The following is an 18148-nucleotide window of genomic DNA, read 5'->3' as shown; positions in this document are numbered from 1 at the left end:
TGATTTAAAAAATGATAATTAATTGGTGTTTACTACAATCAATGATAATGTTATCATTTGAGTATTGCTATCACTTTCATTAAGTACGGAATGGACCAATAACCTAGCATGGGAAAAAATTTGTTCATGGTCTAGGTTCATAATATTAGGACTTCTTTTTGATATCAATTTTTTTTTCTTGCATATTTGAAAGAAATCCTCCCTTTAGCTCATTTTTCTCCTATAAGTTATCGTTATCATAGGACTAAAAAAAAGCACCATGTGACATTTTTACATGGAAAAGAAAACTTCATCCTATTTCCCATATTCCTGTTCGATCAAGCAGGACACATGGTCATTACATTTAATAATAACAGATTTTTTTGGATGTAGTTATTTACCGGTTAGTGTTATCTGAAACCCTGAGTCCTGATGTGATCACATTAAGCAGTGTGCACTGTAATTGACTGATGTATGTCTTCCTGTTCAGATTGCGGAAAACAAATGCATGGATGCAGAAAGCAAGATAATAATTTTGCAAGCCAAAAATGCGGAGCTAAATGAGAAAATTTTGCAACTGACTGCAGATCTCTTCAAATCTCAGGCTGGAACGTGTGATGCAGTTCAAGAAAAAGAGCATTTCAAAAAGGAGCTAGAAAGTGCTTTGAAGGTGAGGTATTTCTGAGAAACCAAGCATATTTTATTTTTGAGAAAACAGTACAAAATAATGGGTTTTTTTTTTTTACTTTTCAGGGACATAGTAACTCCCTTTTCATGTTAGTAGACAAGCTGACAAAAAATAGAAAGTGTAATTGTATATATATTATGTATACCAGGGCAGTTTATACATTCGTTAGATGCCCAAAAATTTTCAGAATTACCAATAGTGAAAATTTACATATCATGCTTGTGAGCTATACCTTTATGACGAAGATGTTGAAAAGACTTGAGGGGAACAGCAGAGACTGGGACATAATACCAATACACAAAAATGTACTCATTTGCAAGGGTGCAAGTGTACGTTTCTGTGTCTCCCTTATCCTCATTATTTTTTCCAGAGCAAAGGAAGAATTCAGCTTCTCATTTCTGTGATGCCTGGGAGTGCCAGAAATTCTCATCCTCCCCTAGTTGGACCTTGGAGTCTGAATTTTTCTTCCAAACTGAAAACATGGCAATACCTTCTTTTGCCAATTTAAAAAACAATCAAATAATCGTAGGCAAAAAAGCGGGATAGTTTCTTTAAAAGTGGGATGTATCATCACTCAAATTTTGTATTTTACTCAGTAAACAATAGCGTGTGGCTTTGGACTAACAAATATCAAGTTTATTTCAGTGTCCCCTGAGACATTGTCAGCTTCCAGCCAGGGTTATTGTAGGGACATCACATGAAGCTTTGCACTATGGTGGCAGTTAAGTTTGAGCCGCCACTGATGCATACCTACTTTTTTTTTATTCACCTGCAATTTGCCAAGCCTAGTTTTATTGATAAAAAAATACTCCTGTATTGCATGTTAAAAGGAAGCCGCTGTGGTGGTCGAGTGGTCATAGTGACGGACTCGCATCGCGGGTTCGAGCCCCACCGTCGCCACAGTGGTGGTCAGCTGAAGTTGGTTTTCTGTGGTTCCCAACTTCGAGGCGCAAATGCGAGCCGATCTCCCCGTTAAAAAGTCTCGCCACAGAGAGCAACAGACCTACAAACAGTACAAATATTCAGTCATGACACATCACTCACTTCACTGCTGAGATATAGATTGCAGCACTGAAAAATCATACACAACACTAGATACGTACTCAGACTGTTAGGTACACACAATTACACTTCCGGCACAACTCACTAGGTAGAAAATTGCCTATGGCGATAGACCTGAGTTGTGCTCGGTTTAAAAAAAAAAAAATATGTTAAAAGGTGTCTTTCTGGTCAGAGATTTTCATATTTGATCTTAATATATTGTATACACCTAAACCCAGGGGATCTCAAACTGCATCCCTCAGTGCACCACCAACTTTCGTCAGGGATGCCATGGAGAGGCAGCCCTGACAAAGGTTTTTCAAAGAGACTCTTTGTTAAACTACTCTAGGCAGCCGCAGATAAGTGTTGATTAGTGAAAGGGATGTTGCAGGTGAAAAAAGGGTTGAGAACCCCTGCCTTAACCCTTAAATGCATAACTTTGCATATATGCAAGGATCCTTTAGATGTTCATTACTGCAGCCAGTTTAAAGATAAAAATTCGGAATTGGCTGTTCACATAAACCAAGAGATCAATTTCTTTCCATTTTATGTTTTGAATTGGCTGGTAAATGTCCGAATTAATGACAACAACTCTTTGTTTGTTGTAGACCGTGTGTGACTGTTATTTTGCTGATTTCTTAGAATGTTTTGTCACATTTCTTTTCTTTTTTTACCTTGAAGTTTGCACATGATTATTTTTCTTACTATAGTATGAATCACAAAGGAGGTAGTTATATATTTGAAATGTAATATTACTTCAATACATTTACATAGCTGCCAAGTCTCCCGAATTTTAGCTTCATCTCTCGACCTCCCGAAAAGTTCTTAAATCTCCCGTATTTTTACGGAAATCACAAAAAATCCCTAATTGTCCCTAAAAATTCTCTACTTCATTTAAAAAATCCCCGCTTATGAAAACAATCCCTAAGGAATTTCTTGTGGGGCATGAAGCTTTTTTTTTCTCCTTTCGAAATGACGTCAAACGTCGTAACTGGGAAAATTCCCCATTTTACAAACCCTCTGATGGTAACAAGAAAGTTGTTTGTCTTATCGTGCAGGGAAATAGCGTAGCAGCCAATAGTCCTGGATAATAATTGAAGACTATAGTGACGCGTCAAAATTTCTTTTGTTGAAGTTACGTATGTGCGATATAACAGAACATGAATACTGATAAGCAAAAACATATTTAATCAATTTTAAAGATACTTATTCCGATGAATTTCCTTTCATCAAACGTTCCAGAAAAAGGCTGACTTTTCCTTTTTGTACAAGTTGTGTTACGGACATGAACATCGGTCATGGTGGAAAGACTGCCATCATCACTCATGTGAAATGAAAAAAAAAAAAAAAAGACATCAAGCAAGTGTCACAAAAAGTCAGTGTTCTTCAAAAATTGTGACACTTTTTTTCCCTTCATCTTCCGATGATTTTGGGGTCATTCGAGCAGAATGTTTGTTCACAGCGTTTCTGATTGAACACAATATTTATTTATTTTTTAGATCACCATTTTGAAGTTTTGGCTTCCAATTTCTATTCTTTTTTGCGTAGGGATTTTATTCCCCAATGATTTAACTTTTATGTGTGGAAATCCCTATTTTATTGGGAAAAATCCCTTTAGTATTTATTAGGAAGTGGTTTTAGCATAAAATACGGGTTTGTGCGAAAATCTCCCGAATTTTCATTTTCAAAAGTTGGCAGCTATGCATTTATTTTACAGGAGATTTTTGAGACTCTATACATTCTCTTTAAGGTCCTGTATAAGCAATGCAATTCAAGATAGATTTTTTTTTAAATGATTTTTCAGGATTTCTATATATGTGTCCTCAACTATGAAAAAAAATATCAGCTCGAAAAAGAAAAATTGAGCATTTAAGGGTTAAAAATGTTTACGTGAAAGAAGTGTGCATATATTCATGAGGTTGCAAAAGGAAAACAATGGTTCTCACAGCATTCCAGCAGCGGTTAATTTCTTTTCTTGTAATTACTATTTGTCTTTACAGGAAGGAAATAAGCACAGTCTACTCGATCTGGAAATGGCAGATTACGAGAGGACCATTTCTGACATGACCATCCAATTGGAAAGGAAAACGGAAGAAATAAAAGACTTGAGAAAAGATGTAGAGGACCAAATTACTAAAATATTTTCACTTCAGGAAGAGATAAGTAAGAAAATCAAAATTGTTACACATAATGTCATTGAATTGACACATGCTCACTTCATTCTTTAAATTTTTTTAAATTCATGTTGATGTTGTATTTGTCAGGATTAGCACATTTGTGAATCATAATAATAAATTGTTGCAATCTAAGAATTATAATTGTCGTAATTTCTGATAAATAAACACCATCCAGAAAAGCAAAAATTTTTTACGTAGAAATGCCATGGGTTTTAGATGTTACTTCTTGGTATAACCTGCATGCTATTTTACTCAAGAATTAAATACAACTCTATTTTGGTCGTTTGATTCACCGTATTTTCACGTGTGTAAGGAAAAAAATCATTTAGGCTTAAAATTTGGGAAAAAAACTTTTCATCAAAGATACTTTTTATTTTAACATTCGCATCCGGAAACAAAAATTCTCATTTTTAAAAAGTAAGTGTTGTCGTCAGAAAAAACAAGATTCTCATTTTACAGGTGTGTGTGTTAAAATATCTTTATATCTCTTTAAAAAAACCTCAATTTATATGAAAGTTTTAGGAAAAATAGCCAGATGTGCGAATGTGTTAAGATATAAAAAAAACTATTTTTTATTCATCATAGAAATTATTAAATTCTTTATCAGTCTGAGCTGACACATCACAATCAGCCACATATACTAGTTCATTATTACCATCAGAATCACTCTCACTGTGAATTGCATAATCCTCAGTACCATACATGTTGTTGCTTACTATCCATGTATAAAAACCCCTATTTTTGTGCCCCAATTTTTTTCAAAAAGGGGTTCCTTATACACATTCAAATACAGTACCTTCAATTTTATTTCAGAGTTTTATAATATATATATATATATATATAAATTCATTACTGAATATTTATAAAAATTCATTAGAATCAATAATGATGATCCTCTGATGCTCTTAAGATAGTTTTGCCCCTGGTTTGGTACTAGGGGCATTAGACCCATTTGGTCCTTTCCAAGGGGTCCTGGTGCTATATGTCTTGAAAAGAAATAATATGATCCTTAAAACCATAAATAATTTTTATATAGTGATTTTTAAATCGAGAAAGAAAAATGTATTTTCATAAGTGGGAAATAAAGAATCAATAAGGAAAATTTCCCATGCTATTTAATACCATAATTAATATTATCCTGTGATTATGACAATTCAAGCGAAAAACTTCTTGAGAAAGATTTCTCAGGAAGCTCTTGATATTTATTTGGTTTAGGTTCCAAGATGGAAATTTATGAGTCATATTTCAATGGATGAGAAATTATTAGGAGATAATCCAAAACTATGCTTGCTCTCCGCCATCAATGTTGTTTCTTGAATGCCAGAAAAAAAGCTATTGGATAAACTGCGGCTTTGAATTAGCCACATAAGAGCTAAAAAATGTACTGTAATATATAGCTATCACTATATATAGCTATATCAGCAGAGGCTTTATTTGTAGAAATTACAGTACATTTCATTTTGGTGTGTGTCTTTCATATTTTTTTCAGTAATATTTATCTTCTGAAATGAGATTTTTGCATAGCGTATGCTACTTTCTATAAGTAGCTAATAGAATTATGTAATTATTGATCTTAACGCATAATCTTAATGTGTACAAATGTATTTACTTCCAATTGCAACATTTTCAGAGCTTTATGAACTCTTTTCATTCCAGAGTTCAGTGAAAGTAGTCGCCGCACAGAAGAGACAAGAGCTGAAAGTTTCAAGCAAGCTCTCGAAAATAACAAGAAAGAGTTGATCGTTGTCAGGGAACAAGAATTAGAACTGAGAGAAGAAGTTGCTAAACTCAACATGAAAATAGAAACTCTCGGGTTGTTAGAAGAAGATTATAAGGTGATATGAATGGATATATTGTGGAATAATATGTTTAAAAGTGAAAGCTATAATCTGATGGAGATCGGATCTCCAAAAATGGTTAAAATATCCCAATATATTTGGAGATTCAGGGATAGTTTTATACAATACTGTATACAGAAGAAATCCATGGAATTGGTTTTCAAAAATTAAATTTGAAACACAGATGCAAGTTGTATTCATACATGTCCATTTCACATATTCTGCATTTTTTGCTATGAATATTTTAAAATGTTTGATGATTGTAAACAGATTTCTTTCCCTTCCAAGATCCTGTCTTGATCACAAAGCTTCTTTGAGCACTAGTGCTTATAATGAATGTAATCTATTGATTTCACAGGCTACAATTACAAAGCAATCAGCCGAACTGGAGCAGTTGAAAGAGATGTTGAAGAGCACTGGCGAAAGTCACCAGAGGATAGTCCAAAACTTGAATTCGAAGATAGCTACTCAGAAACAAGAAATCACGATGGCACACAAAGAAGTAGAAAGTGTAAAGCAAAACTTTGAAAATTACAAAGTGAGTGCTCGTGAAAATTTAAATGCCTTTCTCGGAATACTATTACACATAAAAATGCTGACTGCTTTATCAGTAAATAAATGTAATGTATTTCTATTACACAGACAAGGGTGCATAATGTTCTGAAACAGCAGAAAACTGTTTCTCCATTTACAACATCTGATGCCGAAGTCAGAGAAAAACTTGAAGCTCAAAATGAGAAGCTCAAGCTTCAGGTGAAGGATTTAAGGTATGACAACAATTTATTATTTAACCATGATCTGTTATTTTATTTTGTGAGAAATTTTGTTATCCGAAATGTTATGACACTTGCATGTGTTGGAAACACTGTCTCAATTTTTGAAATTCCAAACCAATAAAACAGAATGTGTTTTAATTATAAGACTCTTAATGTGAAATTTTCAATTCAAATCTAGTTAGTTTGTTATTCGATTCAGAAGTTATAGGCGATTTCTTTTTTTTACTGACTATTTTTTTAGTGAGAAACTGCAGGCTTTGACATTGGAAAGTGAATCCCTTCATGATGAACATGAGCATTTGCTTCAAAGGCACGAGGCTGTTATTCAAGAATTGGAAGCAAAAGGAAGACATTGGAATATGAGGTCGGAAGTATGAATTAAAAATATTTTATTAATATTTATTGGTTGCGAACAATTTTCTTTTTCTCCATATTTGAATCTCCAAAATGTTAGAATGGGTATTTGACTTGATTTTTTTGTTCCTAAAAGTTTCTGTTATCCTGAAAAAATTTATGTAATGCAAATCAAATTTTAGGTATAGATATCCTGCTAGTTTATTATGCACTCCACCCACAACCCACAAAATATTAAAAAAAAATAAGTTGAGACCATGGTGTACGGTGTATAGCAGAGGGTTTGACAAATCTCTTAAAACCAAAATCACTAAAACGCCTAAAAAATTATTGATCACAATGTTTTGATTGGAAGTGAATCATCAAATATGGCCTAAAAAATTGACATTGGCGCCTAAATATTTTTAATATGTGTGATAATTAGGGCTCAGATTTTTTACCTAAAAATGTCAGAAATATACATGCATTTATGAAATAAAAATCATAGAAATAAGACTTTAACCCTTTCAGTACCACATTATGAAAAAATGAAATAACCATCATGAAAATTTTTTGGAAGGTCATCACAGTTTTAATTAAGGCCCAAAAACAAAAATTTCAAAAAAATATTTAATTTGCAATAAAAATAAAAAATATAGATTCAAATCGGTTGAATTGATACATAATAATGAATATTATTTATGTTACCTCAACGAAAGTCACGCTTTATATATTTGTTCGGGAACATTTCGTAAAAGTAGTGTTTTACTGCATTGCACTTTTGTGCAACTGAATTTTATTGATTAACATATTTAAAACACAAGTAGCCCCACGCTTGTGTTGTCATCTAATAATCTTAAAGTAGTTATACAGATCTTTATACTTCAAAATACCAACCGTAACAACATATATAAGGGGCCCCATTCAGTATTGGGTCAGCAGATTTTTAACCTTTTTTGACCCTTCCCCCTTGGCAGCTCTGCCCCCACCTCCTAACTCATATTGAGATCAGAGTGGTATGTAGGTAGGAGGAGCAGCATGCGTCTGTCTATGCCCCTCCATGCAGCAAAAATTTATTTTTGATGCAAAAAAATTGAAATATTGGAAGAAAATATCCTATAATGTTGTTATGTGGAAATTTCAATAACTTTTCTCATATAAATATTAATTTTTTTATTTAATTTTGCTTTCAGGCTTGAACAATTCAACATTGAGAAGACAAACTTGGAAGCTCAGCTTGAAGATAAAGCATCACAATACACTTTGCAAGTTGAAATGCTGTCATCTACCTATAAGGCAAGTGAATTTGATTCATTGTGATTATAATAATACAACTTCAGGTTGAAACTGTCCTTTTATGCAGTAATTGAATGTTCATAATTTATTGTTTGAAAGAGGACTAAAGTTGTCCCTTTTATACAAATATTTACTTCAAAATTCTTGAGTTATTGTGCATCTATTCACACTATGGTATCCTTACTGCTCATGTTTAATCGTAATTTTTATTGCACCACAGTCATTTCATGCACACCATTATTAATCAGATTGTGACCTACCAATAGCCAATTCCTAATTACTTTTCATTAATTAGTTTCTTGCACTGATTATTACACTAAGCTTTCAATGGAAATTTCCTGGATAGCAATGTGTTGTGCCCTTGGTGCCATCTGTTATACCTCTTTGTCAGGGAATATTCTGACAAGAATGCTAGCAGAGTTGCCCTTAGGGATTGAAACCTTGATATGATACCCTGAAGACCACAAGAATGAATATATATATATATAATTCTAATAAACTTAATTCATTCACTGAATTGATTTAGAAATCAAAATTTCCTTACGTAAAGATCAAGATGAGCACCCATATATAAGTTCCAAACACTTCCAGTGCCCCTGATTAGACTATAGCAGGGCTTAACAAAACCTAGGGGGCCATGACAACTAAAGAATTGGTGCTCAAAATTTTCTATATGTGATTACTAACTTTGGCAAATGAAATACGCTTGGCTCCTAAAATATTTGGTTGGTGCCTAGATTTGTTTTTGTAATTTGTCAATCCCTGGGCTATAGGCATTTCAAAACATTGAAAACAATGTCCTTGTAGAGAGATTTATCATTATATATCGATGTTGTATTGAGGTTGCTCTCCAAGTAGAAATAGTGTGTTTTAACATTTTGAGTCAGTCATAAAGTATTGTATTTCACAAATATAGTGAATCTTTGTTTCTCACAAATATAGTGAAACACTGAAACAACTATCATAATACTCTGTAACATAGTTTCCCAAATTTTTTGTGTTCCATCACCCTCTTCAGAAATTTTTTTCTCTCATCGCACCCCCTCCCCCCCATGCCCCCCCCCCCATGCTTGACTCAAGTGAACCCATAGGATCCTATGTATGTTATACTCATAGCTTCTATCACCCCCTTGGACAATTCCATCACACACTTTGGGAAACACTGCTCTATAACAATACAATACTCAAGGTACAGTAGAGAAAAGTATCAGTATACAGGGGTTATCATTATAGATGTAATATATTAAAAGAGTAAGAAAAGTGCATTTAAACCAGAGAGTAATATCAATAGATTTTCACTGCATTGTTCACATAAATTAGTATTTTACTCTAATATTTCTCTTTTAGAAGCAAATGAAGTTAATGCGAGAGGAACATAAGCATGCACTAGAAGAGCTGCACAAGCAACTCGAGTCTGCAGATGTTGAAATATCTCGTTTGCAAAGGGAACAGCAGAATAACAACAATGTGAATTCAGTTTTGACAATGAATGAGGACTCACTGGCTTTTGACATTTTGTCCCAAGAACGACAAGAAGGAGAGGTGCGTTCACACACACACATTCTTTGCTTACAGTAATTTTTCTTAAAAAAATCTATTGTATGTTTTTCCCCTTCTCAGAGAGACTTTATCATTCAAAGCATGTTGCATTACCTTTAATTTATACTTTGTAACTCTGTATTACTACATATTTTTAATCCTTGAGATGTTTCAGAGTTTTTATGTGAAACATGATGTTGTTTTCTATTAGGGTTCAGAGTTTACAGATGGAACGATGACTCCAGTTAAGGTATGGGTATTCAATCATCGATTGAATAAAATTATTTGAAATATATCGCCTTCCTTTTCTCTCAAAATGTTATTCTGACAAAGTTTCTTTTTTTCCTCCTCTTCCTCCTCTGTTAGCATTATTCTCTTGCCACCATTCCAACTGGAGGATTTCTCCCACTAGAAAAGCTGATTCAGTCGCCTACAGAATCTGAAGGTGATTAAATACTTGCAATCAATCATCTTTTTTGTAGTGGATGCGTAGTGTTTAGGTGTGAACAGACCACACAAACATATTAGTTTTCATCTTTATAATATTCTTTTTCAACATTTTCTAGCGGGAATCAGTGTGACATCTAATCAAGATTCAGAAAAACTTTCGGCTGATCTGAATGCTGCTGGTAAGAAGATAGATCACTTGAGTGAAGTGAGTGAATTTGAAACTTCCATTCATTTACAATTGGGCTGGGAATTGAGTAAAATTTTTAACTGGTTTATCAAAAAATTTTAATTAATTGAATATTTTCAAGTACTAATCATTCATAGCAAGCATAGTATATTGGTAACTATATAATATTAACCCTAGAATACTAACTCTACATCTCAGAAACGTAGATGTACAGGCACGATCATGCTTCTTGCATGTTAACATGCAGTTTTTATCAGCTTTTTAGTTAGTATTCTAGGGTTAATCAGTTAGTGATATAAAAATATATGGTATTCACATACATTTCTCATATCTATCCACTTAATGGTTGTAAACAAATGTACTAGAAATAGATTGAGAAATGAAGGCCATCTGCGGAAGCTGATTTTTCCCAATTAATAAAAGTGCTCTTCACAGCAGAGGCAATAAATTTTGGTCTTGTCTTCAAAAATTTCCATGAAACATGGTATAAAACTACAATCGTCACTAGTTTTTGTTGAATCCATTTGTGTTTCCCCATGTTGAAAAGTTTTATCAAAATATCAGTTATTTAAATAAATTGATTTAAAATTATCAGCTATTTAAATTAATTTTAATGAAATATTTTTAAATATATTCAGTTATCTGGAATGTTATGTCTAGGAACATAATTGAAGACATCTAATCGCTTTAGTCAGATAAATCAAGTTAAATCATAAACTTTTAATGAAAATTTTGATCAGATTGATCGAGTTGATTAGCTCAACTAAAATTTTCAACTGGGATCAATTGATTAGCCAACCCTATTAATCAATTGATTGGACCAGCCCAAATTTTCAAAGTTGCATCTCATTAAAAATGAATGTATTCGTTTATCCAGTATTTCCCAAAGTGGGCAATATTGCCCCCAGGGGACCCGATGGAATAGTGCAGGGGGGGGGGCAGTAAAAACTATGCTATGGGTTTAGTAGGATCCTATAGATTTGCTTAGGGGGGGATGAGAACAAAATATTTTTGAACTGGTTGTGGGCGGGGGGACAAAAATGTTTGGGAAACTAATTCAATAGCATAAATTGGGATCTAATATTGAATAGCACGAATTACGATCTAATTGAATAGCATGCAACACAGTCATCATTTGATTGTTTTTCAAATTTCAATATCCCTTCATATATTTATTTTGAGGCATACTTTCTTCCTCTCTTGTAGCTGCTCAATGAGAGTGAAGCAAATAATCTGCATATGAGTGATCAAATTCGACTTCTAAAGGATGAATTGCGTAGGTTGGAGAGAAATAAGCAGAGAGAAGCTCATGCAGAGAACCTGGAATACTTGAAAAATGTTTTCGTAAAGGTAAACTTAAAAAAAAAGTGTTATTATGATAAATTTATAACGGCACATAAAAGAAACGTGTTAAGAATGCGTAAAACATGTAAAGAAATATGATTTTAAAAAAAACTCATGAAATGCATCATGACTATAACATAACTTACGATTCAGATGAAAATACAGTTCAGATTTAAGCAGGAGAGTTGGATGGTTCCATGTGACCCTAAACTGTGATAAAAAGGCTATTCTACTGTAAAATAAAACTTTAGGTGCCTCTTTAATCCCCTGTCTGCAGATTCTTGCACTGGCTACCATAGCTAGCTCTCTATGATTCACCCCCTGAAAAATTGAATTGAATATATATCAAATAAATGAAACTTGGATTGTGCATTCATAATTATAGTCAGTTCTCTGTATTTGCAGATTTCATATTCGAGATTTTGTATTCATAGTCTCTTTCCCATTTTTTTAGAAAACACAGATATAGTAGTTTTTGTATTGGAACAAATATAAGTTTTACGTGTTAAATAAATGCTTAAAAAATTCCCTTTTGAAGGTTTTTTTTTTGCTTCTGAAAATATTTATACAAAATTGTTGTTGAAATGTTTCTAAAAGATAAAAACTTGTAAGGAAAACTCAAAATATTGACAAAGGTTAGCTTCATTGCTGGGGTTTCCCCGTTATTACTGCATAAATCAGTGTACAGTCAAATATATCAATAAGATTTCTTAAAATTCAATCAGCCGTTGCTGTAGTCACACTTGCTACTATATAGCCCTGGATCCACATGTCTCTCATGTAGAAAGTGCAGCTTTTCTGTGGGTGCGATAAAAACGGTATGCAAGCAAGTTATGCAATACATAACTTGCACAATATAGCTGTCATTATTTAATCTGAAAATCCTGAGAATTAGATTCTTTATAATGTCAAACACTCGTTTAAGCATTGATTCAAGTTTTTGACAATGCTGCAGAGGAATATCTTGCCACACTTTGAAGATTGCCCATTCAAGTTCTGAAACATGGTTGTATTGCTTGCCATGCTCGTACACTTTATGTGCCATGATAGCCCACATGTTTTCATGGATTTGAGAATGTCTGGAGAACATGTGCAGGCCAGTCCATCACTGGAATCCCATTTGCAAGGAACCATTCCCAGGTCGAATTTGCATTATGGGGGGGGGAGAGGGGGAATGCATTGTCCTGTTGAAATTGAGCTGTGGCGCCATTTTGAGATTCAGAAAATTGAATTAGATACTGATTCAACAGTTCTTCATATATCTGAGCATTCAGACATAACAGCTAACTGCACTTTTCCACGAGCATTGAACGCACCCCACATGATTCCATCTCCTTGTTGATGCTTAAGGTAGCTTTGTTTATTCTTTCTGATATCATGCCAATAATATTTCCAGCCATCTGGACTGTCCAAATTAAACTTTTTCATCACTTCAAAAGACATTATGCCACTTAAAAGTCCATGACATATGATATTTCGCCCAATGGAGTTTTTCCTGTTTATGATGCTCACTAAGTTTTGAAAAGTAAGCATTTTGCAATGGCAAATGTATTTATAACTCTGAAGAATGAATGCAATGAACTGTATATTTAGCTACATTCACATCAGGGAAGGATGCTATTTTCTTTAAACTTATGAAAAAGTTGCTTACTTTGTGTAAAATCACATTTCTCTGGCATTTCATCAACACAGCAGGACAACCATTAGTATTTCTGGTGCCATACAGTTCTTTTAATTTAAAATAATTAAAAACTGCTTGTGATTGGCAAATTGACTTTGCAATCGCTCGAAATGACAGCTTATTGTAATACAATTCATCAATTTTGTTTCATTCTCAAGCTCTTAAAGATTTTCTTCTACCCATTATGAAAAAAATTCAACATTAAATTTGAGACAGAAAACTACACAGTTGCCGATAAATAAAACCAGTTTTTTCTTCTCCTCTAGTTTAGCAGCGAAAACTCACTGTGCAAAGGCAGCAAAATGTGCATGACGGCACGATAAACCTAAGTGGCTGTATCATTTTGGGACACTCTTTAAGAGAGAGAATATCCAATAATTTGTTTATCCTTTGAAATTTCAACAAAAGTTTTTTCTCAAAAAGATTTAATAAAAGCTTGGTATGGGTGCTATATAGCAGCTCTTATAAATGTATCAAAATAAACTTATGTTTAGGAAAAACCAAAACATACTGGTGGCTCTATCATTTTGGAACACACCTTAGACTGGAGTACAATGGAGGGTAAATGGGGGGTATCACATAATCTGTCTATCAATTCAATTTATCCATAGATCAAATTAAATTTTTGATTTTTGACATTTAATGTTAGAAAAGCTAATTAACTACCATAGAATTTAGAAAACTCACAATTTCATAACATCGGGGGGCCCTTGAAAAAAAAAATAGTTGGCATTACATGAGGCAAATAAATGGGGAAATGCTAACTTCTGCAGTTCCAATACAATACTTACATAATGGGAAAATTCAAGCATTTACCATCTTTACTTCAAAATATGGAACACAGATGGCCATGCTAGCAAAAGGAACATTAAACAAGTGCAATTCTAACAGCATAAATATAATAAGGGCCATGCATATACATACACTCATACAATACATTCTGAAAAGTACAGATTCGTTAGAAATTCCACAGAGGAGTGTGTATGGAGTGCATGTATGGTTAAGTAGTAGTCCGTCAGTCTGTCAAACTTGTGAGTTCATGAAAAATGTCAAAACTTCATCACCCATTATGATATTTTTGTCTTCAGTGTTGGGTCATTGATAGGAAATGTAGTAGCAATTCTTCTTAAAAGATTTTGCTTCTTGGTGAGTCTTGACTTTGGTTTTTGATTTGGTTGCCCAAGAAATATCTTTACTGTATTTAAGACCTTGATGAAAACCCAATTAAACCGAAAGGGTTTTTGGCACAATGTCTATGAAGTTTTGTCCTTTCTCCATTTCTTGACACTCATCTGTGTGTTACCCCCCCCCCCCTCAATTCCTACTTTCTCTAAAGAAATATCATAATTAAATTCCAATGACAGATTAAATAATAAAAAAGGAAGAAATTGACACAGAAACATTGATATTAGGCCAATTTACACTTTCAGAAATAGTCAAAACGGGAACGCAACAGGTAGCAATGTGATTGCACAAACCCAACTTCTCCACATGAAATCTACTTGTAACCCTGTATGAGCAGCTGGTGCACTAAACACATTTTTACTGAGAAAATAGAGTATAAATTATATATACACTTATTGCCATAAAAATTTGCGCAGCCAGAAGTCGTCAAAATGAAACGAAATTTTACACTTGTAAGTACTACGTTGATATAAGTAAGTGATTACAAAATCCAAGAAAAAGGATCATTTATTGCAGAAAAAAGTACAGATGAACAGAAGTTTTAGTACTCTGTCCCTCTAGCGCGAATGCACGATGCGATACGAGCGGGCATTGAGGCATACAAGTTCCGTATGATGTCCTGAGACATCTCATTCCACAGTTGCTGTAAATACGCCTCTAGTTCGACCAACCTCGTAGGGTGTCTAACTTGCCGTCCCAAATGATCCCAGATATGCTCGATTGGTGACAAATCTGGGGATACAGCAGGCCAGGGAAGGGTGGTAATGTGGCGGAGGCAGTCTTGTGACATCCTTGCTGTGTGTGGCCTAACCACTGGACTGCCTGTAGACAATTTTTGGTTCATTTCATGTCTCTGAACACAGCAGCAAGTTTTCTGGGTTATTTTACTAGTGCGACTTATACGGCAGTGAGGTGCCAAACTGTCTCGCACTGGTAATAACAATAAATTATAAGATAAAACCCCTGAAACCATGCAGTCGATCCACTAATGACTCAAAAATTTGAGCATTTTCAAGTTCATGTTCTTATTCTGTAGAACTTGGCTTACTCTTAAATTTGTCATTTTTGTATTGATTTAGTAGTTTTCATATAGGTTGAGAATGATAATGATTTGTTTTATTAATATGTGGGTCTCACCCGGAGACAAGTAAATGTGTTTACAATGTGCAAGAGTTAGTATGCAAATTGAAAGGCAGGAATTTTTAGTTGGTAGAGAGGGTCCCTCAGAAAAATCAGTTTGTCAAAGAGTCCACATAATGCTGTTAAAATAGCTCAAGCTAACTTTATAGAAACTGCTCGCAATCTCATTCCAAAAACTCAGCATTAACATGATCTCTACTTTGCAATATTATCAGTTTTTCTGTACTTGTGCCATCCTTTTGATGAATATCTTCAACTATACAATCAATCGAAAATTTTAGGATTTTCTGCCAGATGCTGGGAAAAAAATTTTACATAAAAAAACATTTTGGCAACTTTTTGTAGTGCCCCTTTCCTCTTGATGCCCTAAGCACATACTTATTTTGCTTAATGGTTAATCCTACCCTGAGCACATCTCTCAGTTTATCTTTACATATCCATCGAAAAATGAAACTTACTTATATGATATTTCTCGTTCGATCACTGTATTGTTGTAAACATTTCAGTTTGCCACTCTTCAACCTGGCAGCGAGAGGAGTACTCTGGTGCCAGTTCTAAACACCATTCTCAAATTGAGTCCAGAGGAGCATCAGCAGCTGAAAAATGTTGCAGGAGGTTAGTGGAAATAAAATAGTACTTTTTTTATCGACTGAGTGGTCGACTCTGTGATCAATGAGAAATTGTGTTAGTGTTCTTGGTTTGATCTGTAATCAAAGTTAATTTCCACGATTGATTTTCGTTAGTATGCTGTATTAATAATGCTGTATAACACGGATGTTTCTCTGCCCACAACATAACTAGAAAAGAGACTTTCTGTATAGGCCTATTAGTGCCAAGATGAACTTTAGAATGAAATGTCATTCATCCCTGCTGGGAATAGAACCCAGATCCGCCAGCAGGCTTGCACAGTCCTGGGTGTCAAAGTGTGATTTTGTTTGCAGTTGCAGCCCTGGGTTCCCATTCTTCAGAGCATAGCTGTTGATTATAGATTGAATTTCATCATCTTTTGTTCAGTAGCCTCTATTGTGAATGATGAAAACTGTATCAAAATCCAATAGAGATTAATTTTCCGACAGAAAATGCTAATGCTGATTGTTGTTTGAAATTTTTCATTATTCTATTTTAAAAGCAGGGCTCCCACTTGTTCTACATTTCCTACTTTTTGGTAAAATTTTCGTTCTATTTTCTAGGTTTTGCCCTACTCTTTTGCCAAAAACCCTGTCAATAAAATTCATGTAACTTTTTTTAAATGAAGATGGAATCATTGATATATTGCCAAATAATACAAATGTGATAAATTGCAATTGATGATTCTGCCAAAGTAGAAATTATATCATTTTTTCATGTTATTTGGGGGTGGGGGGTTATGTTTATAATTTGGTTTACTCATTTTTCTTTTGCTTAGTAGGAGGTTTCAAAAAGTAGAACAGCAGTCATTAAAATCTTCTGCCCGGATGGAAAAATAATTTTGTGTTTACTACGTTATGGTCTTGCACTATTTATTGTACAGTAGCTAACATTCATCATTCAAAATTATGGTGCACGTTTTGTGTATAGTTTGAATAACAAAGCAGTTAGATACATAGGCCTATTATAGGTTTTGTGATCTTGACACTACCCAATAGCATTCAATTGTCTTCTGTATTTTTTATGACATGCAGAAGCATAAACAATGTTTACAGAACTCTGGAAAGACCTAAAAATGAAAGTGCTTCATTTGTCTTAAGTAATAAGTGGTTTTTTTCAAAAATCAAATAAAAATGGCCTGAATGTATATATATATTTTCTCATTTAAAGTATCTTAGTCCCCAAAGCAGAATGTTTTGCATTGTTCTGCAATGAGCCCTTGGCTGACTGAAAATGTTCTGCAGTAAAAATGCTCATAAATGTATAGTGTTTTCTACATTTTTCTTAAAATTCTTCTATATAGTTCTGCTGTAGCACTGATTGTTCTGTGATGCACGTCACAGATTTTGGCATATTCTGCTTTGGGGATCTTAGTTATTTTAAGTGATATACAAGAAGTCAGAATTTCTCATTCTTACCACATTTTCTAACCTTTTGCCACATTCTGATGCTCTATCTTTAGCAAATTCATGTGTGTGAATAAGGATTGCATTACACTTCTAAATGTAGTGGTGCATTATCTTACAGGGTTTTTTTGTTTTTGTTTTTTTCCTTCACAAAGAAGCAGCAACAGTAGTGGCATCATCATGCTAGGAGCAGGTGGTCTTATAATCCAATAACGACACCAGCTACCCCTAAAGGACAGACTAGTGTACTAGTAGTTACATTACTTCACAGACATTTTCATTTTCTTTCCTATAACAAGTACCACATCTCATACTGTATATCACCCAGTCTTAATAATATTCAATAATTTTTTTTATACTTTCACCATTAAGCCCAGTTAATCAAGGTTCTACTATATAATAGTAACAAATTTGTGAAAAATCAGCTATATACAGGGTGATTATAATTAAAGTTTTGATTC

The 18148-nt window shown here is 33.8% G+C and overlaps 1 protein-coding gene across 3 annotated transcripts in view; it reads left to right on the top strand.

Moving 5' to 3' along the window:
* Positions 1-18148, top strand: part of LOC149071009 (uncharacterized) — a 40121-nt gene that overhangs the window by 19623 nt on the left and 2350 nt on the right. For 2 of the 3 annotated variants that reach the window (XM_089248853.1, XM_089248854.1), the window contains exons 9-21: positions 470-649; positions 3709-3871; positions 5542-5720; positions 6082-6261; positions 6366-6490; positions 6741-6863; positions 8026-8128; positions 9476-9670; positions 9879-9917; positions 10034-10112; positions 10234-10322; positions 11511-11654; positions 16161-16269. In XM_089248853.1, the coding sequence (XP_089104979.1) occupies positions 470-649; positions 3709-3871; positions 5542-5720; positions 6082-6261; positions 6366-6490; positions 6741-6863; positions 8026-8128; positions 9476-9670; positions 9879-9917; positions 10034-10112; positions 10234-10322; positions 11511-11654; positions 16161-16269 (1708 nt within the window). The remainder of the gene's footprint in view (positions 1-469; positions 650-3708; positions 3872-5541; positions 5721-6081; positions 6262-6365; positions 6491-6740; positions 6864-8025; positions 8129-9475; positions 9671-9878; positions 9918-10033; positions 10113-10233; positions 10323-11510; positions 11655-16160; positions 16270-18148) is intronic. The other variant, XM_089248855.1, reaches the window with a different exon arrangement.

This window comes from Pholcus phalangioides, unplaced genomic scaffold, assembly GCF_987345545.1.
Source record: "Pholcus phalangioides strain wild (caught in Gottingen) unplaced genomic scaffold, Ppha-v1.0 ptg000020l_1, whole genome shotgun sequence".
Lineage (NCBI taxonomy): Eukaryota > Metazoa > Arthropoda > Arachnida > Araneae > Pholcidae > Pholcus > Pholcus phalangioides.
Note: the sequence above shows the minus strand (reverse complement) of the source record. Positions and strands in the feature narration are given on the sequence as shown.